The 22,215-nt window shown below is 37.1% G+C and overlaps 2 protein-coding genes across 2 annotated transcripts; one reads left to right on the top strand and one right to left on the bottom strand.

The window, feature by feature from the left end:
• The first annotated feature begins 580 nt into the window (after positions 1-580).
• LOC109086147 (synaptotagmin-like protein 2) lies at positions 581-16,064 on the top strand. Its single transcript, XM_042771076.1, has 19 exons — positions 581-873; positions 2,542-2,758; positions 4,880-5,031; positions 5,138-5,258; positions 5,686-5,752; positions 6,485-6,581; positions 6,684-7,493; positions 8,157-10,700; positions 11,749-11,841; positions 12,111-12,156; positions 12,280-12,375; positions 12,469-12,574; positions 12,809-12,978; positions 13,067-13,169; positions 13,521-13,682; positions 14,414-14,507; positions 14,648-14,747; positions 14,857-15,062; positions 15,176-16,064. Exons 2-19 carry the CDS (start codon positions 2,658-2,660, stop codon positions 15,322-15,324), a joined length of 5,217 nt encoding a protein of 1,738 aa, XP_042627010.1. The 5' UTR covers positions 581-873; positions 2,542-2,657; the 3' UTR covers positions 15,325-16,064.
• A 1,104-nt stretch (positions 16,065-17,168) lies between these two features.
• Positions 17,169-20,643, bottom strand: LOC109082756 (zona pellucida-like domain-containing protein 1). The gene is made up of 11 exons (XM_019097587.2): positions 20,456-20,643; positions 20,139-20,252; positions 19,405-19,631; positions 19,129-19,313; positions 18,971-19,043; positions 18,775-18,872; positions 18,343-18,423; positions 18,081-18,252; positions 17,833-17,932; positions 17,726-17,746; positions 17,169-17,620 (listed from the first exon to the last, which is right to left on the bottom strand). The coding sequence occupies exons 2-11, from the start codon at positions 20,239-20,241 to the stop codon at positions 17,514-17,516; spliced, it is 1,167 nt and encodes a 388-aa protein (XP_018953132.1). The 5' UTR covers positions 20,242-20,252; positions 20,456-20,643; the 3' UTR covers positions 17,169-17,513.
• Positions 20,644-22,215: the final 1,572 nt, after the last annotated feature.

Genomic DNA, 22,215 nt, shown 5'->3' with positions numbered 1-22,215 from the left:
AACCTGCAGAGACACTGAAAGTCCCAACCATTAATGCACAGACTGTCTGGAACAAAACAGACAAGCCAAGTGATAGAATAAAAAGTCCCAGTGCTGTTGTACGTCAGCATTCAATCAAATTAGGACTGAAACGAACCATTGTATAACAGCAGTATATTACCGGAAGACTTGTGAAATAATGTTGTTTGCACAGACACTGGCTGCCTCTTAATTACTAATCACTCACAAATTAAATAACGTATTAATATTATTATGCAGATACGTTTTAAAGGGGTCATATGATGTGATTTAAAATTTTCGTTTCTCTTTGGAGTGTTACAAGCTCTTGGTGAATAAAGAAGATCTGTGAAGTTGCAAAGACTAAAGTCTCAAAGTCTCAGCAGCATCATATGACCCCTTTAAAAAAGATGGTTACATTATGTATCCGTCATTTAATAGGTTTGTAAACAAATTATGAGAACAAACACTAAGTAATGTGTAATGATTATACCATTCTCGAACATAAAAATAGCTGAAAACAAATAAATTAAATGCATATAAAAAGACAGAAAATGCAAAAGTGGTATATAAACTATTTAAATGTTTGCGTGTAGGGCCAACATATACTGCCCATTTGCATTCTTTTGGAAACGACATGAATGCGTTAACGTCACGCGAGGTGCTCGTTGTGAAATACGCCCGCCGTATGCTTCTGATTGGAGCGTTCTATCTTGGCGCGTCGCGTCGACCGCTCAAACGCAGTCATTGATTGGTCTAATGGAAGCCGACGTCAAGACTCCGTCCAACCCTGAGAGACGCGTCGCTCATACAGTGAAGATGCGTTCTGTACTGCGCGTCAGTGAGGCGCTCCAGAAGCTCTGCCACAGAAACAAGGTGAGCCGAAAAGAATTTCATATCGACAAATACCTGGCGTTTTGTAGGCCTATGTGAAGATTGTTTTAGCACTGTAGAATATATTCACCAGCATCTAATGTTTCATGAAATACATAAATATATTCTACAAGGTTGTCACTGTTGTCGGTCTCGAGTAAACTTCATGAAAAGTATTGATCGATGGACTGACATAAATCATTTGAAGCTGTATTTACACTGTATTTATATTACGGTGAAACCGGTTGGTTTTGGTTATTTATCGAAATGATTCTGATATGAAGTTGGTAACAGGTTCTTATGTGCTCTTATGTTTAATATAAATGCAATACGGGGGATTAATGAATTTAATAGAAAACAGCCTAATAGAAAAAGAGCACATGAATCCCGAGACAGCTGTGATTTTATCACTGAAGACAAGAATAGACCACATTATCCTGTTTTTAAAATTCAATTACATGTCTATAGGTTCAACTAATAAACTCCTAAAGCTCCAAGGTGTTTCTTGAGGTTAAACTATTTTACATATCCAGGAAAAAACAAAACAACAAATTTAATTTATTATTACACTGAAAAAAAATAATAAAAATCAATTTATTTTAGCTAAATTTAAATAAACAAATTTAGTTGACTAACTTTCAGCAATTAGCTAAAATAAATTGATTGCAACCACTTACTTTCAGTGTACCTTGTTTATTAAAAGTGCAGTTTATCTTGCATTTCATAAAATGCTGTTTGTTTACTAAGAACTTGTTCAATCCAACCTAATGCAATTTGCAATGAAGAGCCTCATTTGATGAGTCAGAAGCCCTTTGGACAGAAACAGGATTCAGGATGCGACATTAAAGCATCAAACCCTGCAGATCAACCAACATGTTAAATCCATTACTCATGTGCTCTTGATACATGTTTGTTTTGTTTAATTAAAACAAATACATTACATAATTTCAGACTTGAGTCAGACTCTCATTAGAGAATATGTATTTCTATTTAACTTCCTTATTAAGCTCCTCACCAATGTAAAGTATTTAGATTTCAATGCTATTTTATTGTTTGCTGGTTGTTTGTATAATGTTATGTATTAGGCTTGTTTTGTTCCAGGTATAACCCAGAGTAAATAATGTTTCAGTGAGCTGTTTTCAAATATTTGCACTATTAACGCGACATGCTTGTGTCTTAGGCATTAAATATGGTCATATGATCATGTAAGGAAACATTTTTCTTAACAAATGGATTCAGGTGTGTTTTTGTTTTTCAGTGCATAGGAATAAACCAATAATACTAATAGAACATACTGAAGCCATTATCTGACATGACTTTTAAATGTGATAAGCATAATGCAATTTATGTTCAATGGAAAAGTTCATAATTTTCTTTAAATGCGCTCGATCTAAAGGTCTGCCCCTGCTCATGGTCAACTGACAGTGCCGTCACATGTTTTGTCTAATCTCAGCGTTCTCTAAACAGGCTTCAACTCAACTTCAATGTGCACTTATTTAGAATCACATTTCATTCCAAATTACATCAAATTCAGCATACAAATCAGGTTACATCTGTCCTTTCCATTAAATAAATGACTAAATAATAATCTAATTATATTTTCATAGAAAAGCCACTTGATCAGAAAGAAACTAACGGAGAATCTAAGATGTTTTGGCATTTTCATTGCAGGTGCCGTAATTGTGCATAATGAAAGGAAGGTGATTCAGGAAGAACAAGAGATAGCAGTGTGGACTCTGCAAGTCTCAGTACTAAAGTCCCCAACTGTGAGAAGAACAGTGGTCATCATGATAGACCTGAGCCACCTGACCGAGGAGGAACAGGAGATGATCATGACGGTTTTAAAGAGGGACACTGAGTTGAAGAAAGCAGAGGAGGAACGAATCAAGTAAGACTGCTTCACCAGCATAATCAAACTTTTATTTGTAAGCTTAATGACCACCCTCTCTTAAGGAAAATTGTAGCTGACATCAAAAACTCAAGCAGTGGCAGAAGTGTGATATGCTATTTTTAATAAATTTTCTATCTTGTATAATTATTAAAAAATGGCATTTTATGATCTCACATCAACTGAGAGATTACACTGACTGAATATTTTAAATATATATAAATATTATAATGTTTAAATGTATTTTTTTTAAAAAAACATGTCTTAAAAACATTTTGACTGAAAAATTAATGTTAGACTGGCAAGTTGTTGTACTTAAAAATGCTGCACTTTGAAAATGGCCATACATACACTGATTGTTTTTTTTACAGTAAAACTAAATATAGAATTTTTATTGCAAGGCTGTTTAAAGGGATACTCCACCCCAAAATGAAAATTTTGTCATTAATCACTTACCCCGATGTAGTTCCAAACCTGTAAAAGCTTTGTACGTCTTCGGAACACAATCTAAGATATTTTGGATGAAAACCGGGAGGCCTGTGACTGTCCCACAAACTGCCAAATAAATAACAGTGTCAAAGTCCAGAAAAGGTATGAAAGTAGTCGTCTGATGGCAAATGTGTATTCTGACGACTACTTTCATACCTTTTATGGACCTTGACACTGTTATTTATTTTGCAGTCTATGGGAGTCACAGGCCTCCTGGTTTTCATCCAAAATATCTTAAATTGTGTTCCGAAGACGAACGGAGTGACAGCAAAGACATTTTGAAATGCAACAAATATTCTGTTTGAAACTAAATCAAACAAAAATTCTGTTTGAAATTAAAGCGTGCTGCGTGCTGTTTTTTAAATATCAAATCAACATATTAGAATAATTTCTGAAAAGTCATGTGACACTGAAGACTGGAGTAATGATGCTGAAAAATCAGCTTTGCCATCACAGGATTAAATTACATTTAAAAATATATTACAATAGAAAAGTTTGTAATAATATTTCACAGTATTACAGTTTTAGTTTATTTTTGACCAAATAATTGAAGCCTTTGTGAGCATAAGAGACTAAAACTTTTGCACATGCAGTAATTTTTACACATATATAATAAAAAACATCAAAATAAAACATGAAAAACAGGACATTAATCCACAGACAAACAGTGAGAGGTTTACCCACATGAACGCCATTGCACTAGCAAATTATTTGTTCTCATGTTTAATGCTTTGAATGGAGACTGGAAGTCGACATGAAAGGAAGAATGCAGAATCTGGCCATGTCTGGGTGATTTCCCTGTGGTTAGCCTCAACCGTACTCAACCTTATATAAAAGGATTAAGTCTACCCTTCTGGAATAATTGTCTTGGCCTTTTCACATGACCAACATACTTTGCCCTCTTTCAAAAGTGAAGATGTGGAGATGAAGATGAAGTGAAGATGTCCAAACACATGATTTTAATCAAACCATTTTGAATTACTGCAAATGCTCACAATGTCTTTATTAAGGTTGTTTTGAAATTTTAGCTGTTTGAAGCATTTTACATTAACCAGCTCTCAAACAAGTCATAGTATAATTATTATTTTCAACCTTTTGAGCTGTTTTTCTTAAGGACTTATTCGATAAAACTCTTCATCATTAGTGTCTGAATTACTTACAGGGTACAGCTACTAGGAATATGGATAGTACCTAAGCACCCATTATGAGAGATTTACTATTTGTAAAGCAAACAGAGTCAGTTCTTGAAGACAGTGTTGTGTAAAAAGAATGTTGTTGATTTAGGAGGGCCTAATACAGCAGAGCTGTGTAACATAAAAAATAAATAAAGTCTAATGAGGTTCCAACATTTGGAAAGCTCTGTCTGGAGCTTCCTAGCACTCAAAGAACTGGCGGACACATTTTAAACAAATTCAAAATTTTGTGAGCAAACAACCGAAGATGTGATAAGTGCAGTGCATTCTGTCCTTGATTGCTGATGGAGTAAACTAATTTGCAGCCTATGAAATGCGTGGGATTTGTCCAAAGGACCATGCTGAGGTAAGACTATATTAGGTTAGTTGCATGTTGCTGGGAACTGTTGATGACTTTGATTTTTCTCACCTAAAGTTGAACCTCTCATTTGATTACCAGACAGCTGCAGAAAGCCGTCCCGGAGGAAGACAAACACAAATTTATGTCAGGGGAATGGTTCTACAAACTGAAGGCACAGAGACACCAGGACAGAATTCATGGCTCAGAAATCATCATAGCCTCAATGAAGCAAAGGAAACCCTCAGTTGTTGGTGAGACCAAAAAGCCTACAGTTCACACAGGCAACTCTTATAGAAATCTTGATTAAATGCTTTGTTAGCAAAACACCAGTAAACATCTCACTATCCTCATATGCAGAGTATTTAACCAAGTCATGGGGCGGCAGATCCAGAAGCATCAGCCGAAAGGACAGTGATGGCATCATGACGTCACCTAAAGTAACACAAACTACTGAGTCTTCAGAGCAGCTAAAGGAGAGGTAATGCTAGATGTTCATATACAAAAACACAGACATCAGCATCAAGGGTTCAAGTGCGGTTGGCATAATCATCTCATCTAGTAGCTCTGTATTCAGCAACTTATCCAGAACAACAGGAGTAATAACTGTTCACGCTTGCCAGAACCCTTTGGTTTGCACTGTGTATGCAACCTCCACCCCTCCCAGGGGCTTTGTGTGCTTTGCAGGTGTGGATACCTTATGATTTCAAGATCTTTATGACTCGACAAGGATCAACAGAGGAGTTTGCATGCTGTCCTTTTAAAGTGCTCTGCCTGTGAAGGTTTAATTGATCCTAGTCACTGCAGGATGTCTTGTAGAACTTTAGTCCATATCAGCGGGATTTGTTTTCTTTTGTTTCTTATGAATGCAAGCATAAAAATGCAATTGCTATTTCTTTTAAAATTAGGGAAAATGGCGAGATGTTAGAGGTCCAGCAAGAAAAACTAAACATTGGCATGAGATCGCCATCCAAGGTATGTAACTATACAGCCATATCAGTGTCAACTGCCTTCACCATTAGTGTATATCCTTGGGAAAAACACTTAAAGGGGTCACATCATAAAGAAACAAAATTTAAAAAATCCTCTCCAGTCCAAATAGACCACTTATTGAAAATGTGGGAAAAAGGTTCCTACTGAACTCTCATAACTTACAGCTGTCAAATAAATACATTAACATACTGTATGGCTGCCCACATTTAGACATTGACAACACCTGTTTGTATTTAGAAACTTGGTCCACCTGGTCAGTAAGCGTTACTAAGGAGGATACTGCCAAAATATAACACAGGCTTTGTAAAGAGGCTGTTATTGAAGGATGGGGCAGAGCAAACAGTATATACAGTACACTGGAGTCATCAGCAGACCTGCAGCTTGTATGTAAACAGAGCTGTTTTTCATGTCACATGCAACCAGGGTGTTAGGTGTAGAGGTATAAAAAAATGGGTTATTTCTATGTATCAGAGAGAGCGTGGAAAATGGTCATGAATTTTATCTAAAAACCTCTTATAAGTTCAGGTCACTCTAGTGTGTGAAACTGAAGTGAAAGTCAATATTAAATGACAAATAAATCAATATGGCATCAATAATCAATGTATTTCTTCATAGTTGACCTGTTAGCATTCCACTGTACCACTTGCGGAACATATTTAGGCAAATTTTACAGGAATGCTAAGGTGTTAACTTTGTCTCTTTACCTGGTTCCAGCCCAGGCACAACCCATTCAACGGTGTTCCAACAGAGCTTGATTTTACATCAGGACATGGACTCAGGAATTCATTAGACACAGGCTCTGAATCACAAGGTTTATGTAGCAACTTCTTGTATAATGTTCATTTGTGCTCATAACTTGAAAGAAATTTGTAGTTTTGGTATTCTCCCATGCTTACAAGTCTCACATTTGCAGTAAAACTTCAGGAAGCCAGTCATGGTGAAGTTAATAGTGAGGTCTTTAACACCCCACACAACCAACCTCCTGGTCAAAAGCCTGTGCCAAAGAAAAGGACCAAAATCAACAAACCACAGAGCTCTGTCTCAGACAGCACCAGCTCTGTGTCCATCCAGAGTGTGTCCACCACAGCAGACACAGGTATCAGGTCTCCACCACCAAGAAGTATCCTCAGACAAAGCTCCGATGAACCCGCTCTCAAGAGTCAACTGCGACAACCAGTAGTATCCCTAAGTTATGTTCGCAAAAACAGAAGTCAAGAAAAGGATCTAGAAGAATCTAAACTTTCTCTGGGTGGTACAGAAGAATCAAGTAGCAAAACTGAAAACATAGAGCAATTTAGCTCTCCTTCACCACTGAAGTTGCAAAAGTCACGTTTACCAGTTAGAGCTTCATCGCAACTGATAAACCCTCCACAAGGCTTACAAGAAAAGCCAAAGATAAAACCACGTCTAAGTCTGAACTCTATCACAAGAGCAGATGATGGCAAAAAAGTGGAAGAACTTCTAAAACAAAGAAGAGAAACAAATAGTTGCCTTCCTCAGACATCAAGTATGGAATTAGAGGGCCCAAACATTTCTAGTGAAATTGACCTTCCTCATGAGAATGCAACGTTCACGTTGACAGACAACTCTGGAAAGCCACTGGATGAGATCACTGCCCCTCAACCTACACTGCACAAATCTGGGAATATGGACAATCATATGAGTCCGTATCTAAAATTGGAAATGAAAAGAACTGAAGAAAATATGAAGAAAACTAATGTTGGTATGATCCACATTTTTTAGAAATGTTTAAAATTTGTTAAAGGTAAAATTCACCCAAAAATGAGAATTATGTTATTTACCCATCCTCATGTCATTTCAAACCTGTACGACTGACTGACTTCTGCCGAACACAAAGTAGATCATTTAACAAGCATCCCGTTAAGTTTTGGGTGAACTGAAAAATAATGGCAGTACACTGGGTCTCACTTTAGTGCTTAAAGCACCCAAGTGTGTCAGCAAAACACACATTTAGCTTGCCGATCATTTCCCAAGTGCTTCAATGAGTTTTGGTGAAAAACAACCTGATATTCAAGCAACTATACACTCATCCAGCTCTTCACACTCCAGTCCAGCAGGAGATGTAGATGTTCACCCTTCTTCTGCTTCAACAAACCAAATGACATGGTACTGCCACCTATATTGAAAATTCACACAATTGGATATTCATTACATTTTCTTCTTTGTGCATCCACTGCTGTGTTCTGCAGAAGAAAAAAAAGTCATATGGGTTTGGAATGACATCAAGGTAAGTAAATGATAACATGATTTTCATATTTTGGTGAAATAATCTTACATTTAAATTTAGTTAAATTAAATTATTGCTTACAGTAGTGTTGTCTAGATTCTGCTCTGGCCATTCAGTGCTACACTGTTTGTCTTACAGATCAACAATTTCCCAGATCCCTCAACATAACAGATACATTCAACGAGACAGATGCCTCTACTGACTGTGAGACTGACCGCAGCCCCCTTGTCTTCAATGTAAAACAAGAGACTAATAACTCAAAACAAGAAGATGCCAAACTGGAAGTCATGACAGATGAACATATTCCCACACCTACTGATGAACAAGGAGATTCCATTGCCAAAGTTCTTGAGTGGTTTAGCAGAAGCTCAGACAGCAGTGATAGGCTTGATATAGAGAGCAGTATCCACGACATCGAGGACGACACCAAGATCGATGACATAGACTTTGAAGATGACATTGATCAGAGAGCCAAACCAAGAGATAATGTGTACTTGATCATTCCACGACAAAGTGAAGAGGTTCCATCAGAAGTCAATACAATATTTCTACAACAGACAGATTTGAGAAAGGAACAGAGTGTTGATGAGCCTGCCCAGAATTCTCCAAAAGAACGGAGAAGATCCGAATCTGCTTCTTATAAAGAACCTCTCATCAAGAAGCCTTCTATTGACTCCGCTCTTACTGCAAACAATGTGGCTCCAGAGATCTCAGAGGTGAATACTTCTGTAGGTGGGAAAGTTAGTCAAAATGAGAATAGAACAGAGGCTTTTATCAAGAGAGAGGAAGAGACCAAAGTCAAACTGGAAAACAGTGACATCAAGCAGAATCAATATCAGCCAAAAGAAAGAACAGGTGCTGAAGAGAACCAGCGACCAAAGATTTCAAATTTAAAATCATTCTGGGAGAAAGAAAACATTGGTCCAAAGATTTTGATTGGCAAATCTAGTGCACCTGCTAAAAATGAACACTTCATCCCTAGTGATATTAGCAGAACACCAACTGAAGGTGTAGAGGACCAACAGAGAAGTGAACAAAGCTTGAAAGTAACATATCCAGGACATCAGAAAAGAGAGAGAGTTGGGGAAGATTTAGACATTGATCATGTTGGAAATGCTAACAAAACTTATACACCTCAAGTACCCATTTTTACAGAGGGCTCAGAACCACCATTGATATATGCTAATCAGAAGACTGATCAAATTCGTGCAAGCTCTCCCTTAGAGAAAGATGTAACTCTTCTACATTTAAAATCATCTTCGCCATCCCTTGACAGTGGATCCTTGCTAGCGGGTCAAAATCATGATAGCAAGGGAGGCACCATTAGCATCAACAGTAGTGATGCAGATCACACCACTCCAAAGGAATTAGAGGCAAAATCAAAAACCGCACCAAGGGCAAATCAAGTGCCTTTTGTTAAGCAGAATTCCCAGCAAGAGAACATGGCAGAGAGGATCAAGCAACTCAAATCCTTCTGGGAGAAAGAATCTAGAACATCAGCAGCAGCTCAAAATAGATCAACTACTACTGCTCGACTGAACCAAAGATTTACTAAATCTGAGTTTGATCTCAGAACAATAGGTACTGAGTATGATGATTATCATGATGATGCCGAGGACAGTACTTCAGCCAAAGGTAGACTGTCTCCTAATTTCTCTGTGCATCCACTATGGAAGGATAAAGCAGTTGCGACGGATGGTATGCGCACCTTACAGTTTAAGAATCTGCGTGACTTCTGGGGAGGATCACCTACAAAATCTGGGCAAAGGTCACCGGTTCTTGAAAATGGAAATCAGAGATCATTAAGTCCACAAAGTCAAAATGAGAGAGCCACTGTCAAAGACTTTGTAAATGAAAGCCAGAATAACAAAACATCCTCACCAGCCAAAACTAGAGTATTCCAGTCTCCCTCAAAGAAGAGGATTATGTCAAGACATGAATCTGGATCAAAAACCAATCAATCACATGTGGTCTCAGGCGAAGCAATCTCCTATGGACTGTCTCATTCTCTTCAGCAACAGAAAGGCTCTCAGACCTCTTCAGAAGCCACAATGGTACCTAAACCTCAGGTTGTTCAAGAGTCACAACCGAAACACAGTAGAAGAAACAACAAAGGCAGTCTAAATGGAAAAGCAAATGCCATGCGACGTGCCACCAGCATGTTTTCTGTGAACATTGCGGTTGAGGAGCAAAGCCAGGACTTAAACCTTCAATCAAGGAAGTCCCAGGGCCCCAATCAGCAACAGGTTAAAAAGGCACCAGAAGCCACCATCACACAGTCCAGGAAAACACAAGAAGCCAGCTATACCCTGCCAAAAACATCCCCAGAAATCACTTGGAGAGACAGAGATAAAAACACTCAGAGAAGACCGTCACGTACCTCAGAGGATTCTGACTCTCAACCTCTTGCTAGATCCTTCATTCCACGGGACTACCAGCATTACCTTGGGATCACAGAGGACAGAAGTATGTACACTCCACCTCCAGTTACAGAGCAGGTTGATGATTTTATCTGCACTTCATTTACGTCATCTCCAGAGACACACCGCAGCTGTAAGTGTTCCCCGGTGAAAACCAGTACTCCAGTACAGGGCTCCCCTGACCTACAAGCCAGGAGAGGGAGCCTGGGATGCCACTCAACCACACAAACTGATGGAAATGCCACTAAGGGGAATTTAAACCGTAAGTTCAAAGCTCTTTCTTTTACTATATACAGGTTTCACAAACTTTTTTTAACCAAGGACCCTCTTCATGTATACTGGGAATCCAATATTAGATAAAAGTATCTGTCAAATGCATACATATAAATCTATAGGATATTTTTCAAGCATTTTACAGGAGCGTTGTAGCTTAAAATTAGGGATAATGTACATCCAGCCAGTTGTTATCTTAGAATAAACCCCGACAGGGTGATCAGGACCCTGATGTAAAGCGGAGTGGTCTTGTATCAGCCTGAAGGGGTTTATTCTGAGATAACAACCGGCTGGATGTACATTATCCCGCTTATTACACAGATAAAAAGATTTGTTTTTACCATATATGTTGAAATTAATGCTGGAGTCTTCCATTGTAACACTCGGTGGTTAAGTGTTTTCAGTCACAAGATGGCCCAAGACAGTCAATGATAGCGGAGTGACTCGTTAAGCATATAAGTAGTACAAGTCAAGATAACTCGTAGTACCCGGATGAGTGGTGTGTTTTTCAATTTAGCAGTTTTTATCTGGGAATAACATACCGCTGGATGGCGCGATTGACCAATCATAATCAAGTATTCCACAGAGCCGTGTAATAAACAGTTTTATGAACTGCCAGGTGTGAATCGTAAATCTGATTACTTAGAAAAGTAATAATACACCTCTGCTCATAAGATCACATAATTTGAGGGACAAACTACATGCGAGAGTTTAATACTTAGGTTTAGTGATTTAGAAAAAGTTCCTAACCATAAGTATAAGCATGAAATGTGTGTGCAGTTATGAGAGAATTATTAACACAACTTAAAAGGACTAAATGACCCCAATCTTAATCTATTGACAAATTAGGTATATGTATTTAAATCAGCGTTGTATTACAATTCTTCACAGCTTCCCATTCAAGTGTCAAATAGTAAGTGCTCACATTACACAATAGCACAAGAAAAGGGAACAAAAGACCAGCAACATTTTTGTCACTTCTTGAATTAATTCTTTATACCTCTATGGGATCAAACTTACACTGTTAAATCTTACAGGTGAAAATGAGAGTCCCATTCAGAAAGCTTTGAAACGAGCTTCATCTAGACCTGTGTACCATAAAAGCATGGAAGACATCAGCACTCTTCCTAGTAAGCATCAATCCTCTCTGTCATGTCAAACATTTTTAAAACTGTGTCAGACCATCATTTATATATTGTTTATTATTCGTTTTTCAGCTAAAAGTACCATATCCATATTTAGCTCAGAGTGTCCTTTCAGAGTTTACTTATCACGCAGTAGCAGCACAATGCTTCTTCCAGAGTACACCTTATTGTTTGGCTCTAAATGGAGAGTATAGGTGACAACAGTGTCTGTTCTACTTTTTCCTGTGTTTTGTCATTGTGATCTCTTCCCCAAGGACAAGACCAAAAGCAAACACATGACTACATGCAGGGCAACTATGATGGCAAGTTTTGAGCTTATCTTCTTGATATGCACTCATTTTGTTGACATCATATTTACACATTTATTTGCTTTCTATGTCATTGGCATTTGCTCTGAATCTCACTCACTCCTGATGTCTTGTTTGACTCTAGCACACTTGTCCAGACTTCCTTTTCCACATCAGACCCAGTGCATCTGAAGCAACTCAGCAAATCAGTGCCCTCATTCCTGCAAAAAGAAGTTGGTTCATTTGTCTTTTTTTTGTCTAATATATAAGGCCAAGTAACAAAAAATGTGTGGTGCTCAAAGTGTCTGCAACTGTCCTGTCTTTTAAGTGATGGAGGAGAAAGTGACTCCGAGAGCAGTGGTGTACCACAGTATAATAACAGACAATTCACTGACCTCAGCAACTACTCTGGATCCACCTCCCTGTCATCCGTATGCTCATATCCTATATATTATATACCAAACTATTTACCAAGTTCATGCATATAATATAGTATATACTCCATACTCTTATAGAAACAGAACGTTTTGCTTATGTATGCTGATGATTTGTTCACAATAAGAGCCAAAAATTAGTTTAGAATAAAAATGGGGTCCAATTTAATTTGAAGTTAAGCACATTGGTGTACTGGGAATTATTCAGTACTGTATTTCCATCATCCTCAGGTTAGCGGCAGTGTTGTGAGCGTGTACAATAGTGACTACAGCAGTGTTGACATTCAAGGAAGCATCCAGTTTTCACTAAACTATGTGCACAAATTGCGGGAGTTCCACATCTTTGTTGTTCAGTGCCAGAATCTGGCAGCAGTGGACACGAAGAGGAATCGATCTGACCCGTAAGACTGCCATCTCAGTACCACCCACCCTTTCTCCTCTAAATAGATTTTTTTTTTTTTTCCCATGGATAACTTGTTCTTTTTCTAGGTATGTTAAAAGTTACCTCATACCTGATCCTGCCAATTTGGGAAAAAGAAAAACTGCTGTGAAGAAAAAAACACTGAATCCTACATACAATGAGATTCTTAGGGTAAGAGCATCACTGATAGAATAAGTCAGGGCTAGTTGTCACATTTTTCATGCATTTAAATGTTATGCATTTGTGATATATTTGCACATCACATTTCACTTTGTTTCATGAATTGCATTATGTTTCATAATTATTTTACTGTTCATACCAAGCTATAAAGTCTATAATAGGCTGTTTAATAGCGTATTCCATTCTGACAACATGCCCCGCTATTGGGTGTGTTCAATTTACTGTATATTAATTTACTTTCAGGCTACAATGGCTGAAATGCAGGCCCCAGGCTCCCTTATATGCATTAAACCAAATGCCTAATAATCTAAAACTGTTCATTTTATTATTTGATGCCTACAGTACAGAGTTCGAATGGAGTACCTGATGTCCCAGGTTCTCAACCTTTCAGCATGGCACAATGACACATTTGGTCGTAACAGCTTCCTGGGTGAGATAGAGCTTGACCTCTCCTCTTGGGATTTTAATGACACAGAGTGGAAGCTTTTACCTCTTAAACCAAGGGTATGAATTTGTTGATCATTTCTCTTATGTGTTTTCAAATTTCAGATACTTCATACACAAATACATGATCTTTTACTCTAATGTTATCTGGACTTTATTATTTGCTAACCAATAGGATTCATTTTTTGGTTTACTAGTGCAGACTTTCAAATTGTTCCGAACATAGAAACATCCACCTTGTTGCATATGACCTATATGTCCCATATGTCCTAAAAACAAAATATCAAACATGTTTGATATCTGCCGGCTACATGGATAGATCAACCTGAAGCTAAAAAAAAAAAAACTGTGCCAAGCATATTCTACATGAATTATTTATTTATTTATTTATTTTTTTTGTGTGTGAAATCTGACAGTACTAACTGAACAAAAATCTGTAGATGGGTTCTTACTTTCAGCATCTAGCAATGACTTCTCCAGACTGCAAATTGGGACAAAAATCTGTTCAAAAGTTTCTGTGTTACTAGTGTCATCTAGTGGAACTACAAAAGTAAAGCATGTTTTCAAACAACGTTTGCAGACACCATTTTGGCACATTACACTCCCCAAATTCGGACCGTTGAAAATCTTTTCACACCCTGATCAATAATTAAATCATTAAAATGGTCTAAGTACATAAATCTATATTAAAAAAGAGACTTTCATCCAGTATAACAAGAAATGTGTATGGAAAAAATAGCCTACCCTAGCATTAAATAATGCCAGAATTGTTATTTTTGGTTGAATTCCAGAATCTCTTCTCTCAGACCACAAACAGCCTCCAGCCATCTGACTTTAGAGGACAGATGAGACTGGCCATACGTTTCCTGCCACATATTTCCCACTGTAAGGCTCCACCCTTTACAATCATTTACTATTCACAATAATTCACATTTACACACTGTAAAACATTATGTCACAGAAAAAGTCAAGATTGGTCAAATGATCGGTGCTAATGTTTCTTTCTTTAAAAAAAAAAACCCTAGCAAAGAACATTCCTGGCTCTGGTGAAGTGCATATCTGGGTCAAAGACTGCAAGAATCTCCCTCTTATCAGAAGTCCAACTATTGACCCATATGTAAAATGGTAAAAATAAAAATTAAAACTTTTTATCATATTACGATTGCATGGCATTATAGTTATTTTTCTTGTAAACATCTGAATGAAATACTTGTTTGTTTAATTGTTTGCACAGCTTTGTACTCCCCGACACCAGCAAAAAGAGCCGTCAGAAGACTCGAGTGCTGAAGAGAACAGCCAATCCTATATTTAACCACACCATGGTGTATGAGGGCTTCAGAGCAGAGGACCTGAAAGAGGCTTGTGTGGAGCTTACTGTTTGGGACCGTGACCGACTAGCCAATCACCTTCTCGGAGGCCTGAGACTCGGCATGGGCACAGGTGCAGTCCAGTTTTGGATGTTTATGTGTTCTGAGATCTATAAACATAAACACATATAAAATACATATTAACACAAATAATTATATGCATTTAAAAGTCAGTTTTGTGTACAGGCAAGAGTTATGGAGTACAGGTGAACTGGATGGACTCTACAGCAGAGGAAGTGGCTTTATGGAGGAGAATGATGGAGTCTCCCAAAGAATGGGTGGAGGGTATGTTACCACTGAGGATGGTAACAGCAGCCAAAAACACATTGAAATAAGATTAAAGGGACATTTACCAAAGCACATCTTTCAAATAATATATGTCCACATAAAATATCTTGCATTTGTTATGATATATAGTATAATAGATTAGGTTTTTGTCACATTAGGCCCCCATGTTAATATGAGTTTTGTTACCAGATAGTATGTAGATATTCTCTAACTGGATTTATTTATTACCTTTACTCCTATGCATGTTCAGTAGGACTGAACAGAGATCAGATTGAACATTCCCACGCAAAATGGAAAATGCCAATAAGATATTATATGAGATAATTTACCAATTTCAAAAAATTTAAATCTATTTTTTAAAAGGTTGCAGATTTATGTAGCTAAGAACCATCCCAAATCACATATATTTTGAGTATAAAGACCTTATATACTGTGGTATATGTTCAAGACTTCAAATTCAAGTTTTGTAGAAGGTTGTTAAATCAGTGCTGAATAAGTTTAAGGATACTATTTGAGGGTAAAAAGTTCAAACCCAAGGTCTTGGCAAAATCACCAGAAAAAAGGAGGAAGATGCAGAATGTGTGTATTATAACAAACTGTGTGAGAGAATAGAATTGTTGCCAAAAATGTGCAAAAAGAGTGACTGCTTTGTTTGTTAAATATGCCTGTAATAACATCAAAGCTCAAAGGCATACTGTACTACAAGCAAAATAATGCAGGACACACCTAATTAAATAACTTATAAAAATACCAAAAGCAAATGAATAAACAGAAAGCTGGTTCACCATGCTGAAGTTTTTTCTTTAAAGATTTCTCAACTTTTTATTTTATATATTATATATATATATATATAAATCTAACTGTATCAAAGTATTTGTACAGTGACAAATTTTACCAGACTATATCACTTTTACATGCACAGACCCCCTAGAAGAATGCAATTTTAAAATTTGCTACCTTGTTGGCTAAACAATTCTGGATACAAATGTTTTTAAGCCAATCACCTAAGTCATAAATTACTGTGATTAACCACACTGAATCAACAGTCATAACAGAGAAAAAAAAAATTAAGTCAGAATAAATGGCTATTTTATAGTGGCTACCCTGACCCATTGAGATGAGCACCTTTGTCAGGAACTATATGAAACTCCTGGTCACTAGCACCACTTGGTGGAAATAGTGCTGTTTACCTTCTGCTTCTACAGTTCAGTTCATCTTGATTTGAAAAACACAACATAATCTTCATCCATTTAAATGAACAGTCAAATTAAGACATTCTGAAACAATTAAACTCATTGAGTCAGCGCTGTATTGGACTTTGTATCACATGACAATGCAATTCTGACAATGCATATAAATACAATGCACCACTGTTGAAATCTGGTGAAAGGAGGAAGTGAGACCGGGTCACGCTCACAGAACAAAAGCTCTGGTAAGACTGAAGAGACACTCTTTCAGAAAAAAACAAAGAACATGTGCTTCTTTGGGAGAGAAAGATTTTGTACTGAGATTCACAGAAAAATGGATACAAAAAAGTGACATTAAATGTTTGCCCTCTTGACCCATATTCTCTATCATCAAGACATATATAAAGGAAAATAATGCATTACTTTTTCTACTTCCGTAGACTTAAATGGTGATGCGTTTCGTGAACATTAGCCTATATAACTGATATAGTACACTGTCAGCCAGTCAAATGCTATTGCTAAAATGCTAGTTTATATTGTGATAGTCTTAAATACTAAAATACTGCACACTTTTTTGAGGACTTTTGTGCACCTGTGTTTGATGTTATGTGAACCAATATTTTAACTAATCATTAAGCTGCTAATGAATGAAATCCTAACATTCAGTGATGACCTGGATGAGTGAAAAACCCAGAGGACAAAGACAGGTTCTAATATTTTTATTCAAGTTTAAATGTTAAATTGTTACATTCATAGTCCCCAAAGCAGTTTTACATGCATTATAGACTTTACGAAAGCACAAAAATATGTAAACTACATAGTGAATATGTTTCTTTTTTTCTTGTTCTCATTAAAAAATCATAGAACAGAGAACAAAAAGAAAATAAAAATTACAAGACCATAGTCTATTTACCTCATTAAATTGGAAAATAGAAGAGCTAATAACCGACACATAATAAATTTTCTCACATTTATGTAACAGGTGAGATATCTTCTAAAAAACGTTATGTTCAGTCAAGTGATGAGGAATTCCTGAATCCTGATGTAGATCACTGTGCAAGTCCTGATGTAGACAACCAGTCAAATAGAAAGAAGCTCAGCAAGCCAGTGGCTACACCAACATACGTGAGCTGAGGGACGGATGCTGATGCGGTAACTAGATAAAATAAATCAATATTAAATCACATCATAATAACAAAACATTAATAGAACTATTTAGATTAGGTTATTCATGAGTTCAATAAAATGAGTGAATTCTTACGTCTACTGGTCAAAGGGCCACCTGAGGAAGAAGCGGAGGAGAATTTGAAATCAGTAAAATCAGTAACTTTAGTTATTTTTAAATAGCTATTATATGATTCTCCGTACTGTTGTCAACTCTTGTTGTGATTGGTCCTGAGGTGATAGTGGCAACATCAGATGTAGTGTTGTACTCTGGAGCTTGTACTTCTCTTTTCCTAGTGCATCTCTACAAAAACACACAAAAAAAAGGTCTGATGAAATCCACACATAACCATAACCACATGAGTTGAGTTGAGCCAAACTAAAACACATCTAAAATGAGGTAAAAAAATCAATCAATTAAATTCTGTCATCAGATAAGCACGATTAGTTACCGGAAGCAAGGAGGCGCAAGTGGAGTTCTCACAGAGTCGGGTAGCACAATGCAGGTAGAAAGTGGAGATGGACAGGTTTTTGTGTTCCACAAAGCGGAAGGCCTCAAAGGAGAACTGAGCTACCTGAGACATCCCATTCCAATCAATCCTTGTCTGGGCATCACGAATACACCTATAAACAACAAAAGATGTGATTCCCACAAGAGAATTAAAGTGTCTTCTCAACTACTCTCTTTAAGTCTGCTTTTTATGAATGACTCACCCAACAAAAAGATCATAAGAGGTGCTGGAGGCTGGATATGGGCTTGTTGTGGCATAACAACGGTCCAGCAACACATTGAACCTTCCAATACACAAAAACATAGACAATTAGATTTGATTGATCTGTAAATGTATAATCAGCAGTGTTCGTTTAAATTCTAACACAATCAAGAGTTGCTGTGTTGCTGTTATTGTTATATTGAAATAAACATGTTCGAAATAAATCTGAAATAAAATCAAATATAAATGTTGGATGAAAAACTTTAAAAAACTCAAACAAAGATTAGAAGTTGAAGTATTAAAATGACTAAAACTGAAATAAAAAAACATAGAAATACTATAAAAACAAAGACAGACGCAAGCACATACTTAAATTGAAAACTGAAAAATACTTTAGAATTAATACTAAAATAACACCGGAGAGAATTCTTACTTGTTTGTAAGATTTGTTGCCTTGACCTGCACATATATGCGAGTCTTTAACTGCAGCCCAGATCCTGGTATCAGGAGTCTGGTAGAATAGTCGGCAGTCTAAAAAACGTTCAGAATAAAGAGAGGATGTTCACTGATTTAAAGAGTTGTATTCACTGATTTATTGAGCAAGTGTCATTTCATGAAAAGATCCTTACACTGAAAAGTCCCATGCTTAGAGTACTGATGAATGTGCCATTGTTGTCCTTTACTGCTAGACTCACTCCTGACCTGTTGGCACAAAGAGACACTTTGTCATAAAGGTTACAGTACAGAAAGCTCAACCGAGAAACAGATTCTTGGGATTTATACTCACACGCTGAGCTCAGTGTTGTTGACTAAATACTGCAGTGGATACAGACACGAAAACTGGTACATCAGTTGTTGCCTGTAAGTGATAGTGCTGGTGCTGGGATCCCAGGAGTTGATTAATCCGGACACATTTACGGACTGGATTTGGGAGAAGTCTGAGAAAATTCCTGATCCCACTTGACTTGTAATCTAACCAACAAACATGCCACACAAACACATTATGGAGATCTGTAGGATTAAATGATTTAAAGTTGATTGCTTTAAAGTGAAAAGTGCTTACGTTCATATTGTTGCCACAGAGGGTGAGCGCCTCCTGAGAGATTGAGAAGTTAAACTGCAAGACAGGAGGATTGACAGTCCAGTCCGCTACTCCATAGCAGGATGGGACGTTAAACTTAGCATTGAGCGCCATTAGTGATTCGTTGTACCCCCCGAAATACATTGGACAAATGAGAACTCTTAAAAACATATTATTGGTTCCACACACCACTGTTATATCGGCATTTTCTGAAAGATAAATAAATATTCTGTTACTCAAGGTGCATTAATTTGACTCAAATGAAGGTATATTTTTGTATTTGTTTTCTGCAAAAACATTTTAATATTTTTTTGTCTTTTGTTTTCTAGTAAAAATCTCAAAATATCCTTTAAACAAGATACATGTATTTGAGAAGCAATACTGTCTATGAGCATTTTAATTTCGAAAGACAATTTAAAAACGTTTAAGAAAAATGAGAATGTATCCCTATCTTTATAAACCCCCTAACTTTATTTTTCCTACTTCACTGGCTGACTTTTTTTTAGAATTTATTTCTTCTTCTTTTTTTTTGCCATGTAAACATGACTATAAGTTACAAATTTCAAAATATATGGTCTGAAACACCTTTATATCTTCTGCAGTTTTGCTTCTCAAGTAAATGTATCATTTTTCACAATGTTTAGATCAATTTTACTGGAAAATAAGACAAATCGGATTAAGAAAATGATCTAAGAGTGTAAAGTGTAAGCACTAACCTGCCGGTCTGTATGTGGGGTGAGTGAGGCATGTTTGGAGACCCTGACCTTCACACTGTAGAAGAAGGCCAGCAAGACACAATAGCTGGGCTATTCTGATCATCCTGAGGCAAACTAAAGAAGACAAACCAACAAAACAAACACTCATCTAATACACTTTTTAATATTGTATTTATTTATTTATTTTAATACACTTTTTCATCTAATATGAGTATACTTTAAGACAAAAAATTGGTCTGTTTTTAATTATTAAATAAAAAAGGTTTATTATATAAGTGTTGAAGTATTATCATTTTAGAGAATAAAAGAAACATTACCTTTTGGATCTCCAAACTCTCTTCTCCTTCCTTTCTTGCAGATTCAGTATTTATACAGATGAGATGGGTGTGAGAGAAAACATGACAAAAGAGAGCAACACGAGACTCTCCAGCGATCTCTCCACTGATATCTATTCAGAGTAACTAAGTTTACAAAACAATTTTGTCATTAATATTGCTGATTGAACAGATAGGCGCTAGAACCACACCTGAAACTGGCACATGGAAATAAAAGTATGTCAGGACTCTGTCCTCACTAAGGGCTTAAGATTTCAATTCACCTATTCAATCGGGTCAATCAAATCATTCAACAGTTCAATAATACATGAATTTCTTTTTTTTTTTTCCTGTGGAATTTAAAATAAATTATTCTTTTTTCGTCTACAGTGGAAGTCAAACCGGAACTGTTTAATTACCAACATGGTACAAGTAAATAATGACTAAATTTAAATTTTTGGGTGAACTATCTCTTTAACAAATTAAATAAGGGTATAAGATAGATTTGATATAAGAAGAGATTTTGATACAAAAGAAACACAAGAGATAAATTACAGACATTGTAGTTAGTAATGTAATCCATTCCATCACACATTTTAGGTAATATAATCAAGACAGCTTTTTGATTGCTTTGGCCTAACTTGTTTATCACATTGATTTAAATAGAATAAGCATGTACCATATTGATTTAAAATACAAAGGGAAAGAAAATATATTCATTGTTATCAACAACATGAAGTGCATTAAACATATCATTAGTTTCCCAAACAGGGGTTCATGAGGGAACTGCAGGGGATTTGTAAGTTGTAAAAAAGCTAATAATTGATTACATCCTAAAAATGTAAATTAATTATTTAAAAATAACAAAATATAACACTTACTAAAAGATGAAAGAATTTATTTGTTTACCTGCATGTCATGTGACCATTAACCAGTCAAGAGAACAGTGAACAAAATGTGATACTTAATAATTAAAATATTTATTTTAAAATCTCTGGGGTACTTAAATTAAATATATTAGGTGGAAGATGTTCGGCTGACAAAAAAAGTTTGGGAATTGCTGCATTACTTGTAAATAAGAAATTACTTGGATTCCCTCACTGTCAAGTTTACCTCCCTCACCTGCAAGGACCTTTCCCTCTAGAAGTATGCTGTGGAGTTCGAAGATGCTGCTCTGAACTCCCTGTTCTGGATCGGGGCCAACTACTACAGCCCCGTCGACCTCCCAGACACCACTGGACTATGCAGGAGGGGAGGCTATCATATCAGGGGGCCGGAGAGCGTCTACCCCTGATCCAGAACACAGCCAGACCCAGAGCCCAGCCCACCATCACCCCACTGTGCGGAGCTTAGGCCTGAGCCCACTGCTGATGGAGAGCCAGAGCCCACCGCGACCGACAAGCCATCGCCAGAGAGAGTAACGGTGAGGATCGTCCCGAAACCCGAGCCTGTGGTGTCAGACCAGGTGCGAGAGCCGGCAACAGAGCTCACCAAGGGGGAGAGCGTCATGGACACTGAGAGTGCTGAGAGGAGCTCCACCCCCTGCACCGTGGCTGAGGGTGAGCTGACTAAGGATCTGGGTAAAGGAAAAGTGGAAAGAGACTTAATTGATTTGTATACCGACCTGCCCCCTTTCCTCCCTCCTCCATCGGTGACCTCTGTCCCTCCCGTTCCTGTTTCCACGTCCAGCCCAGAGAGGCCTCCTGATCGTCACCGTGGCTGCAGAATCCCTGGCCTCCGCCTATGGCCTCTAAGCCCACCTC

The sequence above is a fragment of the Cyprinus carpio genome, chromosome A15 (genome assembly GCF_018340385.1).
Source record: "Cyprinus carpio isolate SPL01 chromosome A15, ASM1834038v1, whole genome shotgun sequence".
Lineage (NCBI taxonomy): Eukaryota > Metazoa > Chordata > Actinopteri > Cypriniformes > Cyprinidae > Cyprinus > Cyprinus carpio.
The sequence above is the reverse complement of the archived record's forward strand: the minus strand, read 5'-3'. Positions and strand labels throughout refer to the sequence as shown.

Bases quoted from the DNA above. Each gene is read 5' to 3' on its own strand.
- LOC109086147 (XM_042771076.1), top strand. From the start codon at position 2,658: ATGATAGACCTGAGCCACCTGACCGAGGAGGAACAGGAGATGATCATG. The intron at 12,979-13,066 runs GTAAGACTGCCA...TTCTTTTTCTAG, and splicing joins AAGAGGAATCGATCTGACCC to GTATGTTAAAAGTTACCTCA. The intron at 15,063-15,175 runs GTGCAGTCCAGT...TTTTGTGTACAG, and splicing joins GAGACTCGGCATGGGCACAG to GCAAGAGTTATGGAGTACAG.
- LOC109082756 (XM_019097587.2), bottom strand. From the start codon at position 20,241: ATGATCAGAATAGCCCAGCTATTGTGTCTTGCTGGCCTTCTTCTACAG. The intron at 17,747-17,832 runs GTACGGAGAATC...CTTCTTCCTCAG, and splicing joins CACAACAAGAGTTGACAACA to GTGGCCCTTTGACCAGTAGA. The intron at 17,621-17,725 runs GTAAGAATTCAC...TATTTTATCTAG, and splicing joins TGGCCCTTTGACCAGTAGAC to TTACCGCATCAGCATCCGTC.